The sequence below is a fragment of the Oncorhynchus mykiss genome, chromosome 24, assembly GCF_013265735.2.
Source record: "Oncorhynchus mykiss isolate Arlee chromosome 24, USDA_OmykA_1.1, whole genome shotgun sequence".
NCBI lineage: Eukaryota > Metazoa > Chordata > Actinopteri > Salmoniformes > Salmonidae > Oncorhynchus > Oncorhynchus mykiss.
The window spans coordinates 666,687-685,000 of record NC_048588.1 but is presented as its reverse complement, the minus strand read 5'-3'; the positions used below and the strand labels follow the sequence as shown (position 1 = coordinate 685,000).

The following is an 18,314-nucleotide window of genomic DNA, read 5'->3' as shown; positions in this document are numbered from 1 at the left end:
TCTATTAAGGTATCTATATTCAAGTATGACAACTGGGTACTTTCTCCACTATTTGTGTGTGTGTGTGTGTGGCTCATTTTGTCTGTACTGAAAGCTGGTGGCACTTATCCTAACTGGCCTGGGGACCACAGCCAGCTGTTTAAATGGATCGAATGGGGAATATTGTAATACAGTATATAAGCCGACATGCATCAACGGCTATGCTAAGCAAATAAATGCTCATGCGTACGGCGGCGAAGAGATGCCCATATGCACACAATCCTGGTGGCATGTTCTACTTTGTCGTTGTATTCTGCCACCCAGGGTCCTGGTCAGAAGTAGTGCTCTGTAAAGGTAGTAGGGTGCCATTTGGGATGAAACCTATGACTTTTGGTATCAGCATAATGAAGCTAGAAGGATGCGGGGTGAGATTTGAGTGCATCCAAAGCGTTTCTTTCTCAGTCTTTCCCTCTCTCGTTCCCTGCCGTCTTCCCAGGTGAATTCCCATTCAATCAGTGCAGAGGATGGCGCTTTAGCCGTGCTACATAGTGCACTACTTTTGACCAGAACCCTATGGGGAAACCCTATGGGCCCTGGTCAAATTGTTGCACTATGAAGGGAACAGGGTGCCATTTGGGACGCATACAGAGCTTGGCTTTCCTCGCCGACCCCTAACAGTCTGGTTCTCATTACTTTTCTGTTCTCCTGGATGGAAAAAGACAAAGAGCACAACAGCGTTGTGCTCGCTAGTCGTTCCCTGCTACTTGTTGTACTTGTAAAAGCTCCTTCTGCTACTTCTTACCACTACAGTAGTTTACATTTCATTTTTACATTTTAGTCGTTTAGTAGACATTCTTACCCAGAGCGACAGACAGGCGCAACTAGGGTTAAAGTGCCTTGTTTAAGGGCACATAGACAGACTTTCGCCTTGACGCCTTGGGTATTCCAACCAGCAAACTTTCGTTTACTGGCCCAACGCTCTTAACCGCTAGGCTACCGGCCTGCTATTGTCGTGGCTGTTGATGTTGCTGCTGTAGGTATTACTATGGCACTGCAAACTGTACTATGCTGTAGTTAGTTGCTCTGCTGCAGTTGTTATACAGATAACGACACTGGTTGACGTTGTTGTTTTCAGCGTAGTGGCTGCGGTTCTATGACAAGTTGGAACTGCGGTTGTCGTGTGTTATACGTCTGATATAACAGTAGTTATTCCTGTAGCAGTGCGGTAGTTGTCACTGTGGTGTTTACAGTTGCAGTAGCGCTCGTCTCCATATCCCTAGCTGCACTGAGTAACAGGCAAGTCTGTCCCAGGTAGGGGTTAGGAGGTCTGCTCTGCACTGGGGAGCTGGGCTGTGTCCCAAATGGCGTCCTATTACCTATAAAGTAGGTCAAATGTTGTGCACAAAATAGGGGATAGGGTACATATGGGCCCTGTTCAAAACTAGTGCACTGTATAGGGAATAGGGTTCATATTTGGGTCTGGGCCCCACTGGTACTGTAAAGTAGGTCAGAGGAGCAGAGAGGAAAGAGGGGCTGAGTTTGGACCGAACCCCTGTTCCAACCCCCCCCCCCCCCCCCCATTCTCTATTTTGGACCTCCACGTCCCTTTCCATTCCGTACCTCGTGTGTCCCAGCATGCTCATCATTAACCCGCTTTGTCTTCCTGCTACCAGCTGATTAGCGGGAAACAGTAGAGAAAAGTAGAGAAGTAGAGAAAAGAGAGGGCGTTTGTACAAGGAAGTGAAGACAAGGCCTTGTAATCTGTCTGACCTATGTGTCGTGTGATTACAGCAGGGTCGGGTGAGGAGGAAGTGGGGGGGGGGGGTGAACTGCCACGTGGGTGGAGGAAGTAATGAGACCCTGCCTTATCTCTGACAGTAGGGTTGTGTGTCTCCGCTCCGCCGATAGCTGTGTGTGTGTGTGTGTGTGTGCGTGCGTGCGCTTGCCATGAGTGCCTTGCCGTGCAAGTACTGTATGTCCTTATAACAGTGTTTAGTCTTGCTCGTCTCTTGTTCTCTCTGGCCTGCTGCTGTTGTAAACCCCAGTGGTACATCCCATATGGCACCCTATTCCCTATATAGTGCACTACTTTTGGGTTTTACGTAACCCCTAGCAAAGCTAATGTCTTCATGTTTACCATGGGGCAGAAAGGCATTCAGGCAGGCAGGCAGACAGGCATTCAGGCGGACAGGTAGACACACAGACAGACAGGCAGGCATTCAGGCGGACAGGCAGGCAGACAGGCAGGCAGGCAGACAGACAGACATGGTTGTGATCCCTGCCTGTCTGCTTCTCAGCTCAACACCTTGTCACTGCACTACCACCACCTTCCAGGCTTGCGTGTATTGACCATGCTCCCCTCTCCTCTTTTCCTTCTGATGATTGTGATCTGTGGTTCTCTCCTTCTCCCCTGGTTGGGACGGCTGGGCTGGGGAGAGAGGGAGAGATTTTAACATCCTCTGTTCTCACCAACCCCTGTCCCCCCCCCCCCACCCAGGACCTTAATTCTCCACTCAACACTAATAGTTTCTTTCCGTAAACAAACGCTCAGCGAGTTCCCTGAAATACATCTCTAGGTTAGGGCTCCACCTGGAGGGCATTACAGAGAGGCTAGTTTATCTGACGTGCCCGTGCGCTCGCACACACACCAGGTTTATACATCTATCACACACGAATGCAAAGGATCCTTAGAGTGAACATAAATATAAACGTTAATTCACAATCAGTGCTATTATGACTCTCACCACACACACACACACACACACACACACACACGTTACTCTCACAAAAAAATATGAATATAAAACGGGTGCATTAAAACACATACACAGGCCATCACCCCCACACACAGTCTTGATCTGTGTTTGTGCATGTTGTATTGTGGGCTCAGCACTAGATGGCAATGGCAGAGTACTGTACTGACTGTACTGTAGACCATATATCACTACAACCTTCCCCCTTCTGCCCTCTTTTAGCAGAGCGGCTATAGTTTGCTATACACCCTAGTCATCACTGTTACAGGCTGGCCCCAAGTTAGCCAACGTTTCACTGTTGACATATATGAGGGAATAGAGTATGTTCCCAGAGAAAAATACAACTTTCTCTGTAGAGGAAAGAAAGGGTCGAGAAATAAAGAGAAAGAAAATAGTGAGAGAGAGAGAGAGATGTCTGTCCACCTAGTAAGGCTATCTTCTTGTCTAATTCAAGGCTCCATTTCAGAGAGCACTGGTGAGGTGTGCTATATCCGGTAATGGTGGTTTTACAGAATACATGTTGTGATGGAAGGACGGCTGTGGGTTTGAAGAGCTTGCCGTCTAACATACCACTGATGACATCGAGGTGTGTGTGTGTGTGTCCGTGCGTGCGTGCATGTGCGTGCGTGTGCGTGCGTGTGTGTGTGACCTGTGTGTGCGCGTGTGACCTGTGTGTGCGTGCGTGTGACCTGTGTGTGTGTGTGTGTGTGTGTGTGTATGACCTGTGTGTGTGCCTGTGTGACGTGTGTGTGTGTCTCACTCACCACAACCTGTATACAGCTCACTGTGCACAACAGATATATAGTTCTATTTGTGGTGCAGAAAAAGCAGCCAGCAGCAGTGTTTCAGCAGGCTGAGAAGTTACACGTTTCAGCCTTCTTTGACTTTAGGTAAAACCTAACTTGAACTCGAAGTTAAACTGAAACTTAACCTCAAACTTAAACGCAAACTTGTGGAACGTAAGCTGTTATCTTCCACTCTGTTAAAGGTGTCACAAATAGCTTCTTTGTGGCACCATTCTTTACCGGCTGAGCTTGCAACGCGAAGGGTTGCAGGTTTGCTTCCCGCTGGGGCCACCCATCTGTAAAATGGATGAAAGCGCCTGCTACAAATATAACATAATAATAATACTACTGTTATAATAATACTATTACAGTATTCCACTATATCATGATTATTTAAGACATTAATTAGCTAAGCACATACTTTACAAAGTAAACCTACTCAGGTCTCTCTCACGAGCATGTCACCCGTGTCTGCGGCCTGAGTGAAATGTTACTTCCTGATCCTGAGAGTGGTTAAAGCTGAGGGAGAGAAAGAAAGAAATAAAGGGAAAGAAAGAGAGCGAGAGAGAGAGAGAGTGGAGATGGAGAAAGAGCAGGAGAAAGGGAGCGGGCGTGACCTTTTGTGCCTCTGCAGTGCCCTGTCAGAGACCCAGAGGCCAAAGCAGAAGTTTGCCACTGAGAATTCCCAGCTCTGAGTGGCAGCATCCTGTTGAGGTCGTCAAGGCAACAGCAAATGTTTTCCACATGTAAACCCCAGCCCCCCCTTGCCACATCAACCCATCGTGCGATGACTCACACACACTGACGCTGCGTTCCGAATGGCACCATATTCACTACATAGTGCACTACTTCTGTTAAAAGCAGTGCACTATATAGGGAATAGGGTGCCATTGAGCCTTGAGTCTGCAGACTGCAGCCGGCAGTCCAGGCAAGGGCCTCCCATTCACTGCAACCAGAGAGCATGAAGACTGGAAACTAGGGAGGGGAGAGAGCTTAATCACATCAGGGGGTTAACACAAACACACACCCTCTCTAACTCTCACACACACACACACACACACACACACACACACACACACACACACACACACACACACACACACACACACACACACACACACACACACACACACACACACACACACACACACACACACACACAAACCCTCACTCACTCACTTGCTCATACACACACAGTACTGCTAAAGTCTATTCGGTCTGTGCCACCATTTGGGCTACACAATCCAGTTAGGCTGGGAGTGCTTTGGTTATTGTGGTTGTGCTGTGGAGCCAGGGCCAAGCCGGGCAGCTGTAACACGTTAAATCCACGTTGGAGACAAGCTTGTTTCTATTCAACGTGATGACTGTTGTAACCCTACTGGGAATCATACAAGTTGCACGCGCACACACGCACAAGCTTACACACACACACACACTAACTCAGCAGCAGTGGTTTATTTTCCTCATTGTTGATGATGTAAAGCAGAGAGAGTCCAAGGGTGGAGATGATGGGAGGGGTTAATGAGAGAGAGAGAGAGAGAGAGAGAATGTTAATGAGACAATGAGTACGAGAGAATAACGGCGAGGAAAAGCAAAAGAGAGAGAAGGAGTATAAATAATTTAGTCTCATTGTGCATTAGGGATAAGCAGTGTGTGTACCGGTACTTCGTCAGAGGATCTGACATGATCCCTGTAATGTGTGTGTCAAGCTAAAACCCTCACATTACACCGTGTTCCTTATTGATGCTCCTTCTAACCCGCACTAACAGAAGGAGATAGAGAGGCAACCTGATTTATAGTGTGTGTGCGGGTGTGTTTACAGTACTGTGTTTATATTTACCTCTCAAGAAGGCATTGTAATTAGCCCGGTGCGATATGGCCAAAATATCATAGAACTGTATTTACATTTTGGTATTTGACAGCATTTTATGTTGTTGAATAATACAAATTCAAAATTTGCTTTATGAGTAGTATGTGATCCTACGGTGGCAACCCATACATTCTAAGTGATTTCAATGGTTCTTTCTCATTTTGGGTTGGTTTTGTACTGTTAAATTGAACTGCGTTTCCTGCACTCATTTGAGATCATTTCCACACTGCCGCGTAGGCCTGCACGATATTGGCAATAAAATATAGGCCTTACTTTGAACCAAATGTTGCAATTGCGATTTGACTTGCGATTTAGATCAAAACACTTGGGTGAACTGTTGGAATCATGGAAATGGAATGATGATGATAATAGTGAGCACTTTGAATGCAGTGTTGTTTGAGATGACAACAAATGAAAATGCCAGGGAGGAGTTATTGTGACATGGTAGGAATGAAAGTATTGGTCAGTGTTTCCTGGGGGACCCTATAATCTTCAGGTACGTTAAATGTTTTCTCTTAGCTACTTGTCATGGAATATTCTAATCAAGTGAGAAAGACTGTCATTTCTTCAAACAATCATCTTTGTTCAATATCGATTAACTATTGCAAAAATGAGACTGGTCAACCCAACAGTCTTGACTGTATGTTCTTAACCCCAACAACCTGGCTTAGTTTCCCAGATGCAATAATGATTTTGAGACAATGAGCGATTGTTCTACTCCTAAGCTACCTCTAGTGAAACACATTCTTGTCTATGTAATGCAGTCTTTAACTCATTTGTCAGCTCAAGCCATCTCCGGTGACCGTACGCCCAGATTAGCTGCAGGGAACTAGAGTGGAGACCATAAAAACAGACACTAGTAGGACAGAAATGTCTTACTATTAATTAATTATTAATCGCTAACTATTTATATCAAACAAATCAAGCAAATATATCATTTTTCTCTCACATTCCCCTCAAGAAACTCAGTTTCTTCTAGAAAAATTCAGGATTGTAAAATCTACATTTAAACTAACAAAATACATCCGTCTGATGCCTGACATTTCGTCCATGGTTAACAACCTTCCTCTGGGTTGCTGAGCTGTAGTGAGGTGCGTACTGGCGGCAGAGAAGGCAGGCGCAGGAGAGCGGAAACTGATTTACAACGGTGTCATTTAATATCCATAAACCACCGTCAACAGAACAATACAAATAAATGGGTCAAACAAAACCAGCATACCGTGCATAAGCACTACAAGAAACAATTACCGACAAGGACATAGGGGGGAACAGAGGGTTAAATACACAACATGTGATTGATGGAATTGGAACCAGGTGTGATGGAAGACAAAACAAAAACAATGCAAAATGAAAAGTGGATCAGCGATGGCTAGAAGGTCGGTGATTTCGACCGCCGAACGCCACCCGAACAAGGAGAGGGACCAACTTCGGCGGAAGTCGTGACATGAGCTTAATACCGTCTTTATCAAAACACAATCAACTTGGAACATAATTAAACCCATAAAATGAACATCACACACAAGCTTCATTACAACAGATAGGACAGTCATCACGCTGGCACCACGCACGCAAGGTAGGGGTCAGCATGATACAAATGTCCACCCCATTTAGAACCCTTCCTACACCAGTGACAGACACCCCTCTCTGGGCACCTTGTCCACACAGTGTAGAACATGAGCTCATCATCTGGGTCCTTATTAGATGATTTTAGATTTTTCTACGCCGATACCGATTTAAATAACGCAAAAACACAGTGTTGGAGAAGAAAGTAAAAGTGCAATATGTGCCATGTAAAAAAGCTAACGTTGAGGTTCCTTGCTCAGAACATGAGAACATATGAAAGCTGTTGGTTCCTTTTAACATAAGTCTTCAATATTCCCAGTTAAGAAGTTTTAGGTTATAGTTATTATATGACTATTTCTCTCTATACCATTTGTGTTTCATATACCTTTGACTATTGGATGTTCTTATAGGCACTATAGTATTGCCATTCTAATCTCGGGAGTTGATAGGCTTGAAGTCATAAACAGCGCTGTGCTTCAAGCATTGCGAAGAGCTGCTGGCAAACGCAGGAAAGTGCTGTTTGAATGAATGCTTACGAGCCTGTTGCTGCCTACCACCGCTCAGTCAGACTGCTCTATCAAATCATAGAATTAATTATAATATAATAACACACAGAAATACGAGCCTTAGGTCATTAATATGGTCGAATCTGGAAACTATCATTTCGAAAAACAAAACGTTTATTCTTTCAGTGAAATACCGTTCCGTATTTTATCGAACAGGTGGCATCCATAAGTCTAAATATTGCTATTACATTGCGCAACCTTCAATGTTATGCCATAATTATGTAAAATTCTGGCAAATTAATTACGATCTTTGTTAGGAAGAAATGGTCTTCACACAGTTCGCAACAAGCCAGGCGGCCCAAACTGCTGTATATACCCTGACTCTGCTTGCACAGAACGCAAGAGAAGTGACACAATTTCCCTAATTAATTTTGCCTGCTAACATGAATTTCTTTTAACTAAATATGCAGGTTTAAAAAGTATATATACTCTGTGTATTGATATTAAGAAAGGCATGGATGTTTATGGTTAGGTACATTCGTGCAAAGATTGTGCTTTTATTAAAACATCCCCCGTTTGGCGAAGTAGGCTGTGATACAATGATAAATTAACATGCACCGCTTTGATTTTATGCAACGCAGGACAAGCTAGTTAACCTAGTAAAATCATCAACCATGTGTAGTTAACTAGTGATTATGTGAAGATTGACAGTTTTTTATAAGATAAGTTTAATGCTAGCTAGCAACTTACCTTGGCTCCTTGCTGCACTCTCGCAGTCTACTCGTGGAGTGCAATGTAATCGGCCATAATCGGTGTCCAAAAATGCAGATTACCGATTTGGCCATGCTGATTAATTGGTCAACCTCTAGTCCTTATGCTCAGAATTGGGGTCCTCATCAGACATGTAGTCAGGAATAGGGAATAGTTCAGGGAAATCATTTAGTTTCCAAAAACCCTGTGAATTATCCAATCCAGAATGACATTGCTCAGTGATTCTCATGTTCTGTCACTAAAAAATCCCTCAATTTAACACACATCAATACTGGCAGAATGTACATTTATATCAACCTACAATAAAATTATCCTATAATTCCAGTATTTAACGTTCTCATCACGATTATAATTCCCGAGCAGTATCTTAATGCATTCTTAGCCTAAATTACTATACATTTAGCAGTGTGTAGACCTCCTCAATTAACCTGATACCCCAAATAAACAGTCTAAATCAATTATGGGCAGTTGACCAATCCCCCCCTCCCTTTCACGGCACACAATCGTCTGTAATTTTTTATTTTCTTCTCCAGATCTTCACAGTTCAAAGTGGATGGCCCATGATAATGTCCCAATTTCAATGTCTCACCTGAGCCCCACCACAACTCCTACTATGTCTTATCATTTGCCTTTGGAACAGATCTCGCTCCATGCTCACCCCACATGGACTTCTGTTGCACTCCTGAGAGAGAAATGCATGAGAGAATAGGCCGTTGATAGCTTGAACTGGATGCTGTACACCAGTTGCTGGCTCGGACTCAGGTCTCTCGATACAAGTGATGCAGGACAGGGCCGTATTGAACGGCATTTCTTCAGCCGGTCAGAGAAGGGGTTTTGGTCAAATTATCCCTTCCATGCATCCTAGGTACCATGTATCCATAATCTCGAGAAAGAACAGATCAACAGTTAATTTCTGATTCAAGAAATCCAGACAAGCATTGCCGGCAGGCTCGACGGGCTGCCTTGCCTCAGTGGGCTCGACGGGCTGCCTTGCCTCAGCGGGCTCGACGGGCTGCCATGCCTCAGCGGGCTCGACGGGCTGCCATGCCTCAGCGGACTCGACGGGCTGCCATGCCTCAGCTGGCTCGACAGGCTGCCATGCCTCAGCGGGCTCGGCGGGTTTCCCTGCCTCAGCAGGCTCAAACTCAGCTGGCTCGACAGGTTTCAGCGGGCTCGACAGGCTGCCAGGTTTCAGCAGGCTCGACAGGCTGCCGGGTTTCAGCTGGCTCGCTAGGCTGCCATGCCTCGACCGAGGCAACCGGGGAGGTCTCAGCCGGCTCATCAGGCTCTCACGCCTCTGCCGGTTTGTCAGGTTTCTTTTCCTTAGCGTAGGCGACCGATCCGCTCCTGACCGGGGATCGTCATCTTGGTCGGCGTTCTGTGGCTGGAGCCGCGCATCGGGGAGGGGGTCCTGTCACTTGTGCTCCCTCTCTGGCCTCTAGGTCACCAGGTTGCTCGTTATGGCGCACAACTGTCACCATCGTTACGTGCATCAACACATTGACACTCACCTGGACTCCATCACCTCATTGATTCCCTGCCCTATATATGTCACTCCCTTTGGTTCCTTCCCCATTGTTTCTGTTGCTGTTTCATGTCGGTGCGCTGTTCGTGTTTCTTGTTTTGTTAATTTATTAAATGTATTCACTCCCTGAACTTGCTTCCTAACTCTCAGCGTACATCGTTACACAGGGTCAGGATATTATCCCGATCATCCAGCAGACCCAATCTGGTGAGATTTGTATTGAAGAAAAAATAATAATAAACGCAACAATACACTCCTTCATATATCACTCGATACATTCCTACATATCACTCTAGCTCCAAAAACCTCAAAAGACTAGTAATTCACCATGTGAGTCATGTGTAAAAACAACACTGCAAATCAAATTCGAATTACTACCCTTAATAACTCCATAAAAACATATGTACCCATAACTTCATGGTAAAAACAGACTTTAGACAGCCTCCCCTTATTCAAGGGCAGGCCTCTCTTTACCCTGTGGACTGAATCACAAATAGGGCTATGAACTATAAACCTCTATATAATTATCAGTATTACAAATGTCCTTAAATTCATCATCCAATGTCTCTCGGCTTTCCAATGAGGGCGATCAAACCACACTAGAAAGTAAAGACAGAGGTCAGAGGTCATTCAAACCCTTCAAATAATTGTTTATTTCTCTAATTAGATGAACTATGTAAAAGCAGTCAAACGTTTCATACATTTCGTATCCCAGTTTCTTCAGTACATTTCTTATCAAAATAATTCACGTGTTCAATTCAAACTCAGAAAAGAAAAACTTCTGAAAGTTCCATGCTTGTGCCCCTTTAAAATACATCTCCTCTAACCCATGAAAAACTCAATAGAACCAAATGAAATAACATTTCGTTAGTGTCTAGTTTTCTAACTCTGAAGCAATCCAAACTATTCAAATTTGAAATTCTTACTTTCCAATTAACTTACTTTCCTTTGTTTGTCTTCAATAGTCTTCATCTCCATTTCCTTTAACTCAGCAAGCCCTTTATAATCTCCGCTATAGGCCACTTTTAATTACTATGTTATCTCTTGTTTCGCTGGTTGTACTTTCCCATATGATGCATTCTGAACCTGCTCTACCAAATACTTTACTAATTTGATAATGTTTGGCATACGAGTTTCTTTGCCTTTTTACACCCATAACAAATTCCCTACGTATTGTGTCAACACAGAGCCCTCAAATGTACACCTTTAGTGATTACATTTAAATGCGGCATGTTGCAAAGTTTGACTCGTTGTAAACATCATTCGTGCTCTCGCCCATAAATACTGCCAATTTGAATATGTCACCTAATATCCACTGTCCTTGATTCTCACAAAGATTATTCAACCCCAAAATCTGCTACGGAGCAGGGTTGATCCAAGCTCTCTAACCTCACAAAATATAATACTTTTCTTGCCTCACAAAAGCAGTCAAGCACCCAAGCTATCTGGCTAAAGTTGGCTAGCTTGCTAGCTAACTTTACTTCCAGACACAAACAAGAGAACACATCTTATACGTCATCATGCATGATGGACGTGTCTCCCTGTCAGGAATGCTATGCATTGTGTTGCCCTTAGTTTGAAGATGTAATCCGGAGACAGACGTTTTCTCCATCTCTTTTGCTATCATACTCTAATTCATCAATGAATCTGCTTGGGAGTTAGTGACAAGGAAATATTCAAATTTGTTTCAGGAAAACTTTGTTGTTTGAAACAATCTTTTACTTTTTGGAATTCGCTACCTATTTCTCTTATTGGAAGAATTAATATCATTAAAATGAATGTGTTGCCTAAATGTTTATATTTATTTCAATGTTTACCCATTTTTATTCCAAAATCTTTTTTAATTCACTGTATCAAACATTCATGTATTTTATTTGGGATAGCAGAGTACCACGGATTGGTAGAAAACATTTACAGAAGCCTAAGGCATTGGGTGGTTTAGCTCTACAACATTTTCAGACATACTATTGGGCTACAAATTTCAGAGCCCTTTTGTACTGGCTGCAGACTGATCCTACTGGCCCTAGACCAGTCTGGGTCCAGATGGAGTCTGAATCATGTAAACCTGCTGCACTTTCTTCTGTGTTGTGCTTGTCTCTCCCAGTGTCCCTAGGCAAAAGGTGTGTCAACCCAATTGTAAAGCAGTCTCTTAAAATTTGGAATCAGTTCCGTTTAGCCTTTAGCCTCCGAGGCTTTTCTCTATCAGGCCCAATCAATCAGAACATTTGATTTCCTCCATCTTTGAATGATGGGGCTTTTGCCATCTGGCACTCACTAGGCCTGTCACTGTTGCTTATACAACTCTTTTAGCTAGACGGCTAATACTACAGAACTGGAAGATGGTAGCTCCCCCATCTTATAAATGTTGGGTGAGAGATGTCTTGTGTTCTCTGAAACTAGATTTTTTTAAATTCAATATACGTGGCAACCCCAAATAAGACCGGAATGGCTTGGTCTCCATTCCGGTCTTATTTTAAACAGTCCATCCACTAATTGTATTCACATTTTTAAAAAATATGTCTGTATTTGACTCCCCTGTGACTTAAGGGTTGGATGAGCATTTCTTTGTGGTTTTTTTTGCGGGGGGGGGGGGGGGGGGGGGGGCATTAAGATTGATGGTGTGCTTATTGATTGTGACCTGCGGATGCCTTGTTCATCTTGCCCGGTCACAGACTAAAATGTGAGCTTTTGCACTGTTTTTTTTAAATATATTTTTGTAACATTTTGTTCACGCTTACATAAAATGATTATTATATATATTTTTCTTTTAAAGCATTGTAACCTTTATTTTTGGTCCAGTGGATGGTCGGTCTGTGGCCATGACTGTCTGTGAGTGGTTGCATTTCTCCACCCCTATCCCTTGACTGTTTACAGGAACAATGGTGAGGTGTTTGCTCTGTCCCTGTACCCTTTAACCTTTGTAGCCTTCTGCCCGGTGTGTTTAACTTGTCTAAAGTACGGTATCTTTAAAGATAATATTTTTTTGTATTTTTTCTAGTTGAGTGTATTATTTATATTGTTTTGTGTTGTGTGTAAAACAAAGTTTTCAAAACATATGTTTCCCATGCCAATAAAGCCCTTAAATTGAACTTGAATTGGGAGAGCGGAGAGAGGTGACTCAAGTAGAGGAGTCCATGCATCAATACCTGTGTGTGTGTGTGTGTGTGTGTGTGGTAAAATGTGACGCTTGGCATTCAGGGCAAAGAGTTCAACCTTGGTTTCATCAGACCAGATAATCTTGTTTGTCATAGTCTGAGAGTCCTTTAGGTGCCTTTTGGCAAACTCCAAGCGGGCTGTCATGTGCCTTTTACTGTGGAGTGACTTCCGTCTGGCCACTCTACCATAAATGCCTGATTGGTGGAGTGCTGCAGAGATGGTTGTCCGTCTGAGAGGTTCTCCCATCTCCACAAAATAATTCTGGAGCTCTGTCAGAGTGACCATCTGGTTCTTGGTCACCTCCCTGACCAAGGACCTTCTCCCCCGATTACTCAGCTTGGCCGGGCGGCCAGCTCTAGGAAGAGTCTTGGTGGTTACAAACTTCTTGCATTTATGAAAGATGGGGGCCACTGTGTTTTTGGGGACCTTCAATGCTGGAGCAATTTGTTGGTACCCTTCCCCAGATCTGTGCCTTGACATAATTCTGTCTCGGCGCTCTACCCACAATTGTGGGACCTTATACAGACAAGTATGCCTTTCCAAATCATGTCCAATCAATTGAATTTACCACAGGTGGACATGATTCAAGTTGTAGAAACATCTCTAGGATGGTCAATGGAAGCAGGACGTACCTGAGCTCAAAAGGTCTGAATACTTATTTAAATACGGTATATGTTTTTTACTTTTCATAAATGTGCAAAAGTTTCTAAAAACCAGTTTTCGCTTTGTCATTATGGGATATTTTGTGTAGATTGATGAGGAAATGGTTTTATTTAATTGGGAATTAAAACTCTTAATGTGAGTATGGGCTTTTTGAATGAATCATCACCTTAGAAAGCAGTGTCATTTCATTGTGTTAGGCTTTGGAACAACATCCACAACTGCCATGTTTTCCACTTAGTTTCAACCTGTTGTTGAACAGGTGTTCCGCTAACAGAACACCTGGCCAACAGCCAGTGAAATTGCAGAGCGCCCAATTCAAAAACAGAAATACTCATAAAAAAAATTCCGAAAACATACAGGTGTTATACATTGGCTGAAAGATAAACTTCTTGTTAATCCAACCGCTGTGTCAGATTTCAAAAAGGCTTTATGGCAAAAGCAAACCATGTGATTATCTAAGAACAGTGCCAGCAGACAAATCATTACAAACAGTAACCAGCCAAGTAGAGGAGTAACAAAAGTCAGAAATAGCGATAAAATTAATCACTTACCTTTGATGATCTTCATATGGTTGCACTCACAAGACTCCATGTTACACAATAAATGTTATTTTTGTTCGATAAAGTCCCTCTTTATGTCCAAAAACCTTAGTTTTGTTGGTGCGTTTTGTTCAGTAATCCATTAACACGAAGTGCGGTCACAGCAGGCAGACGACAAATCAAAAAAGTACCATAAAAGTTTGTAGAAACATGTCAAACAATGTTTATAGTCAATCCTCGGGTTGTTTTTGTCATAAATAATCAATCATATTTCAACCGGACAATATCTCTGTCAGTAGAAAAGGAAAAACAAGAAAGGCGCGCTCCCGGTCAAGCACCGAACATATGTCTGGAAATTTCTACTGTCCTCTTATTGAAAGTGGTGTTTCTCCCTAATTTTTTTGAGTAAAAGCCTGAAATAATGCCTAAAGACTGGCCACATGTAGTGGAGGCCATAGTGATCGTGAACTGGGTCATAAGTCTTTGTAGGGTGGATAGGCTTTCAATGGAAAAACAGCCATTTCAAAATAATAATAATAAAATAAGCACTTCCTGGATGGATTTTCCTCAGGTTTTCAAATCAAATCAAATTTTATTTGTCACATACACATGGTTAGCAGATGTTAATGCGAGTGTAGCGAAATGCTTGTCCTTCTAGTTCGGACAATGCAGTAATAACCAACAAGTAATCTAGCTAACAATTCCAACTACTACCTTATACACACAAGTGTAAGGGGATAAAGAATATGTACATAAAGATACATGAGTGAGTGATGGTACAGAGCGGCATAGGCAAGATACAGTAGATGGTATTGAGTGCAGTATATACATATGAGATGAGTATGTACAGTGCCTTGCGAAAGTATTCGGCCCCCTTGAACTTTGCGACCTTTTGCCACATTTCAGGCTTCAAACATAAAGATATAAAACTGTATTTTTTTGTGAAGAATCAACAACAAGTGGGACACAATCATGAAGTGGAACGACATTTATTGGATATTTCAAACTTTTTTAACAAATCAAAAACTGAAAAATTGGGCGTGCAAAATTATTCAGCCCCCTTAAGTTAATACTTTGTAGCGCCACCTTTTGCTGCGATTACAGCTGTAAGTCGCTTGGGGTATGTCTCTATCAGTTTTGCACATCGAGAGACTGAAATTTTTTCCCATTCCTCCTTGCAAAACAGCTCGAGCTCAGTGAGGTTGGATGGAGAGCATTTGTGAACAGCAGTTTTCAGTTCTTTCCACAGATTCTCGATTGGATTCAGGTCTGGACTTTGCCTTGGCCATTCTAACACCTGGATATGTTTATTTTTGAACCATTCCATTGTAGATTTTGCTTTATGTTTTGGATCATTGTCTTGTTGGAAGACAAATCTCCGTCCCAGTCTCAGGTCTTTTGCAGACTCCATCAGGTTTTCTTCCAGAATGGTCCTGTATTTGGCTCCATCCATCTTCCCATCAATTTTAACCATCTTCCCTGTCCCTGCTGAAGAAAAGCAGGCCCAAACCATGATGCTGCCACCACCATGTTTGACAGTGGGGATGGTGTGTTCAGCTGTGTTGCTTTTACGCCAAACATAACATTTAGCATTTTTGCCAAAAAGTTCAATTTTGGTTTCATCTGACCAGAGCACCTTCTTCCACATGTTTGGTGTGTCTCCCAGGTGGCTTGTGGCAAACTTTAAACAACACTTTTTATGGATATCTTTAAGAAATGTCTTTCTTCTTGCCACTCTTCCATAAAGGCCAGATTTGTGCAATATACGACTGATTGTTGTCCTATGGACAGAGTCTCCCACCTCAGCTGTAGATCTCTGCAGTTCATCCAGAGTGATCATGGGCCTCTTGGCTGCATCTCTGATCAGTCTTCTCCTTGTATGAGCTGAAAGTTTAGAGGGACGGCCAGGTCTTGGTAGATTTGCAGTGGTCTGATACTCCTTCCATTTCAATATTATCGCTTGCACAGTGCTCCTTGGGATGTTTAAAGCTTGGGAAATCTTTTTGTATCCAAATCCGGCTTTAAACTTCTTCACAGCAGTATCTCGGACCTGTCTGGTGTGTTCCTTGTTCTTCATGATGCTCTCTGCGCTTTTGACGGACCTCTGAGACTATCACAGTGCAGGTGCATTTATACGGAGACTTGATTACACACAGGTGGATTGTATTTATCATCATTAGTAATTTAGGTCAACATTGGATCATTCAGAGATCCTCACTGAACTTCTGGAGAGAGTTTGCTGCACTGAAAGTAAAGGGGCTGAATAATTTTGCACGCCCAATTTTTCAGTTTTTGATTTGTTAAAAAAGTTTGAAATATCCAATAAATGTCGTTCCACTTCATGATTGTGTCCCACTTGTTGTTGATTCTTCACAAAAAAATACAGTTTTATATCTTTATGTTTGAAGCCTGAAATGTGGCAAAAGGTCGCAAAGTTCAAGGGGGGCAAATACTTTCGCAAGGCACTGTAAACAAAGTGGCATAGTTAAAGTGGCTAGTGATACATGTATTACATAAAGATGCAGTAGATGATATAGAGTACAGTATATACATATACATATGAGATGAATAATGTAGGGTATGTAAACATTATATTAGGTAGCATTGTTTAAAGTGGCTAGTGATATATTTTACATAATTTCCCATCAATTCCCATTATTAAAGTGGCTGGAGTTGAGTCAGTGTGTTGGCAGCAGCCACTCAATGTTAGTGGTGGTTGTTTAACAGTCTGATGGCCTTGAGATGGAAGCTGTTTTTCAGTCTCTCGGTCCCAGCTTTGATGCACCTGTACTGACCTCGCCTTCTGGATGATAGCGGGGTGAACAGGCAGTGGCTCGGGTGGTTGTTGTCCTTGATGTGGTTGTTGTCCTTTTCGCCACAGTGAGGTAATTTTTTATGGAATTTGCATTAATGTCAGACTGGTTAGAGGGACAATATAGCCCAATATAGAGTACCAGGCCATTAGGACTTGATGGTTGTCAGTGAGTCAGTTTTCTTTCTCTGTGCTATTTAGCTTTTCGGTGCAGACTGCAGCACTAGGTACCGCTAAGTGAGTGTACAGTATGAGCTAGATTTCAAATTCTTAAGTGGGAGAGAGGAAGTACGGAGCGAGACATAGTGTGGAGTAGGTGGCTGGTTTGAATAGTTGAATGACACTGTTACGGCTGGTGTAACACAGCTGGTGATTTGGACACGCATGCACAGAAACACACACACACACACACACACACACACACACACACACACACACACACACACACACACACACACACACACACACACACTCCTTTGCCTAGTGCAATTCCCAGAGCTCACTCCAGCTTGGATTGACTTCCTGTCTTTTTACCATGTCCCTCTAAATCACGTCGGAATATTTGTGTGAACAGTATGTGTGGACGAGAGAGAGAGAGCGCGCACGAGAACTCGAGGGAGCGGGCGAGACTGGGTGCTAGAGTGCGTGCCTGTGTGTGTTTTTGGCTGTCAGTTCTGGTCAGCTGACGACCGTGTCTTGCTTCGATTGGAGGAGCCAGCTGTGTTCAGCTACAGTGTAGGCAGATCAGATCAGTGCGGAGAGTGGAGCGACAAGGCAGCCTCTGTCTGCTGCAGCTGGAGGGTCCCAGCGCTCAGCACTTAGCAGTACTGAGCCAGAGTAGAGCAGTGGGACTGCGGTACGAAGTAGGCAGGCAGTGCTGGAGCACCGGAGCTTTAGGGACTAACCTGGGCTAACCTGACTAGGCTGTAGCTGGGGTTTCCTGAACTTAGCATCACTCAGCACTATTAGGCTGGTCCAAGGTCCAGGGGGCCAGGGCTGGGTGGTGAATCCAGGGCAGAGGGCTCTGTCTGGGGGTGACGTGGTTGGGTACCTGGGTATGGGCTGCTCGGCCAGCTTGGTGCTCCTCCAGGCCCTACGTTCCGTGGGCCGGGCCAACTGTGTCCACATGTGCTCCCGCCAGGACCAGCTATCCTCGGACGCCCTGCCTCCCGGCGAGGGCCACACCACCACCGGGGGAGGTAGAGCCCTCACCATCATTGTTATGGTAACTAACATCAGACTGCGGAGCTGTTGGCTGCAGCCTCCCTTCTTCCTTTGTTGGGGGCGGGGGGGCGGGCGGAGTGTAAGAGGGCTAGAGGGAATCTGTTTGGGCTCCTTCTGTTTTTGTATACGAGTGTTAGCCATGTGGTATTAACATACAGCGAGGGGAGA

General features: G+C 43.7%; 1 protein-coding gene across 10 annotated transcripts in view; it reads left to right on the top strand.

Moving 5' to 3' along the window:
- dock10 (dedicator of cytokinesis 10) overlaps positions 1–18,314 on the top strand; it is a 177,770-nt gene that overhangs the window by 29,783 nt on the left and 129,673 nt on the right. For 7 of the 10 annotated variants that reach the window (XM_036961946.1, XM_036961948.1, XM_036961955.1 and 4 more), the window contains exon 1: positions 17,665–18,147. The exons of 2 other annotated variants lie outside the window; for them this stretch is intronic. In XM_036961946.1, coding sequence (XP_036817841.1) covers positions 17,980–18,147 — 168 coding nt within the window. In that variant the 5' untranslated portion in view covers positions 17,665–17,979. Of the gene's footprint in view, positions 1–17,664; positions 18,148–18,314 lie in introns of those variants that run through there. One more of the 10 variants, XM_036961949.1, reaches the window with a different exon arrangement.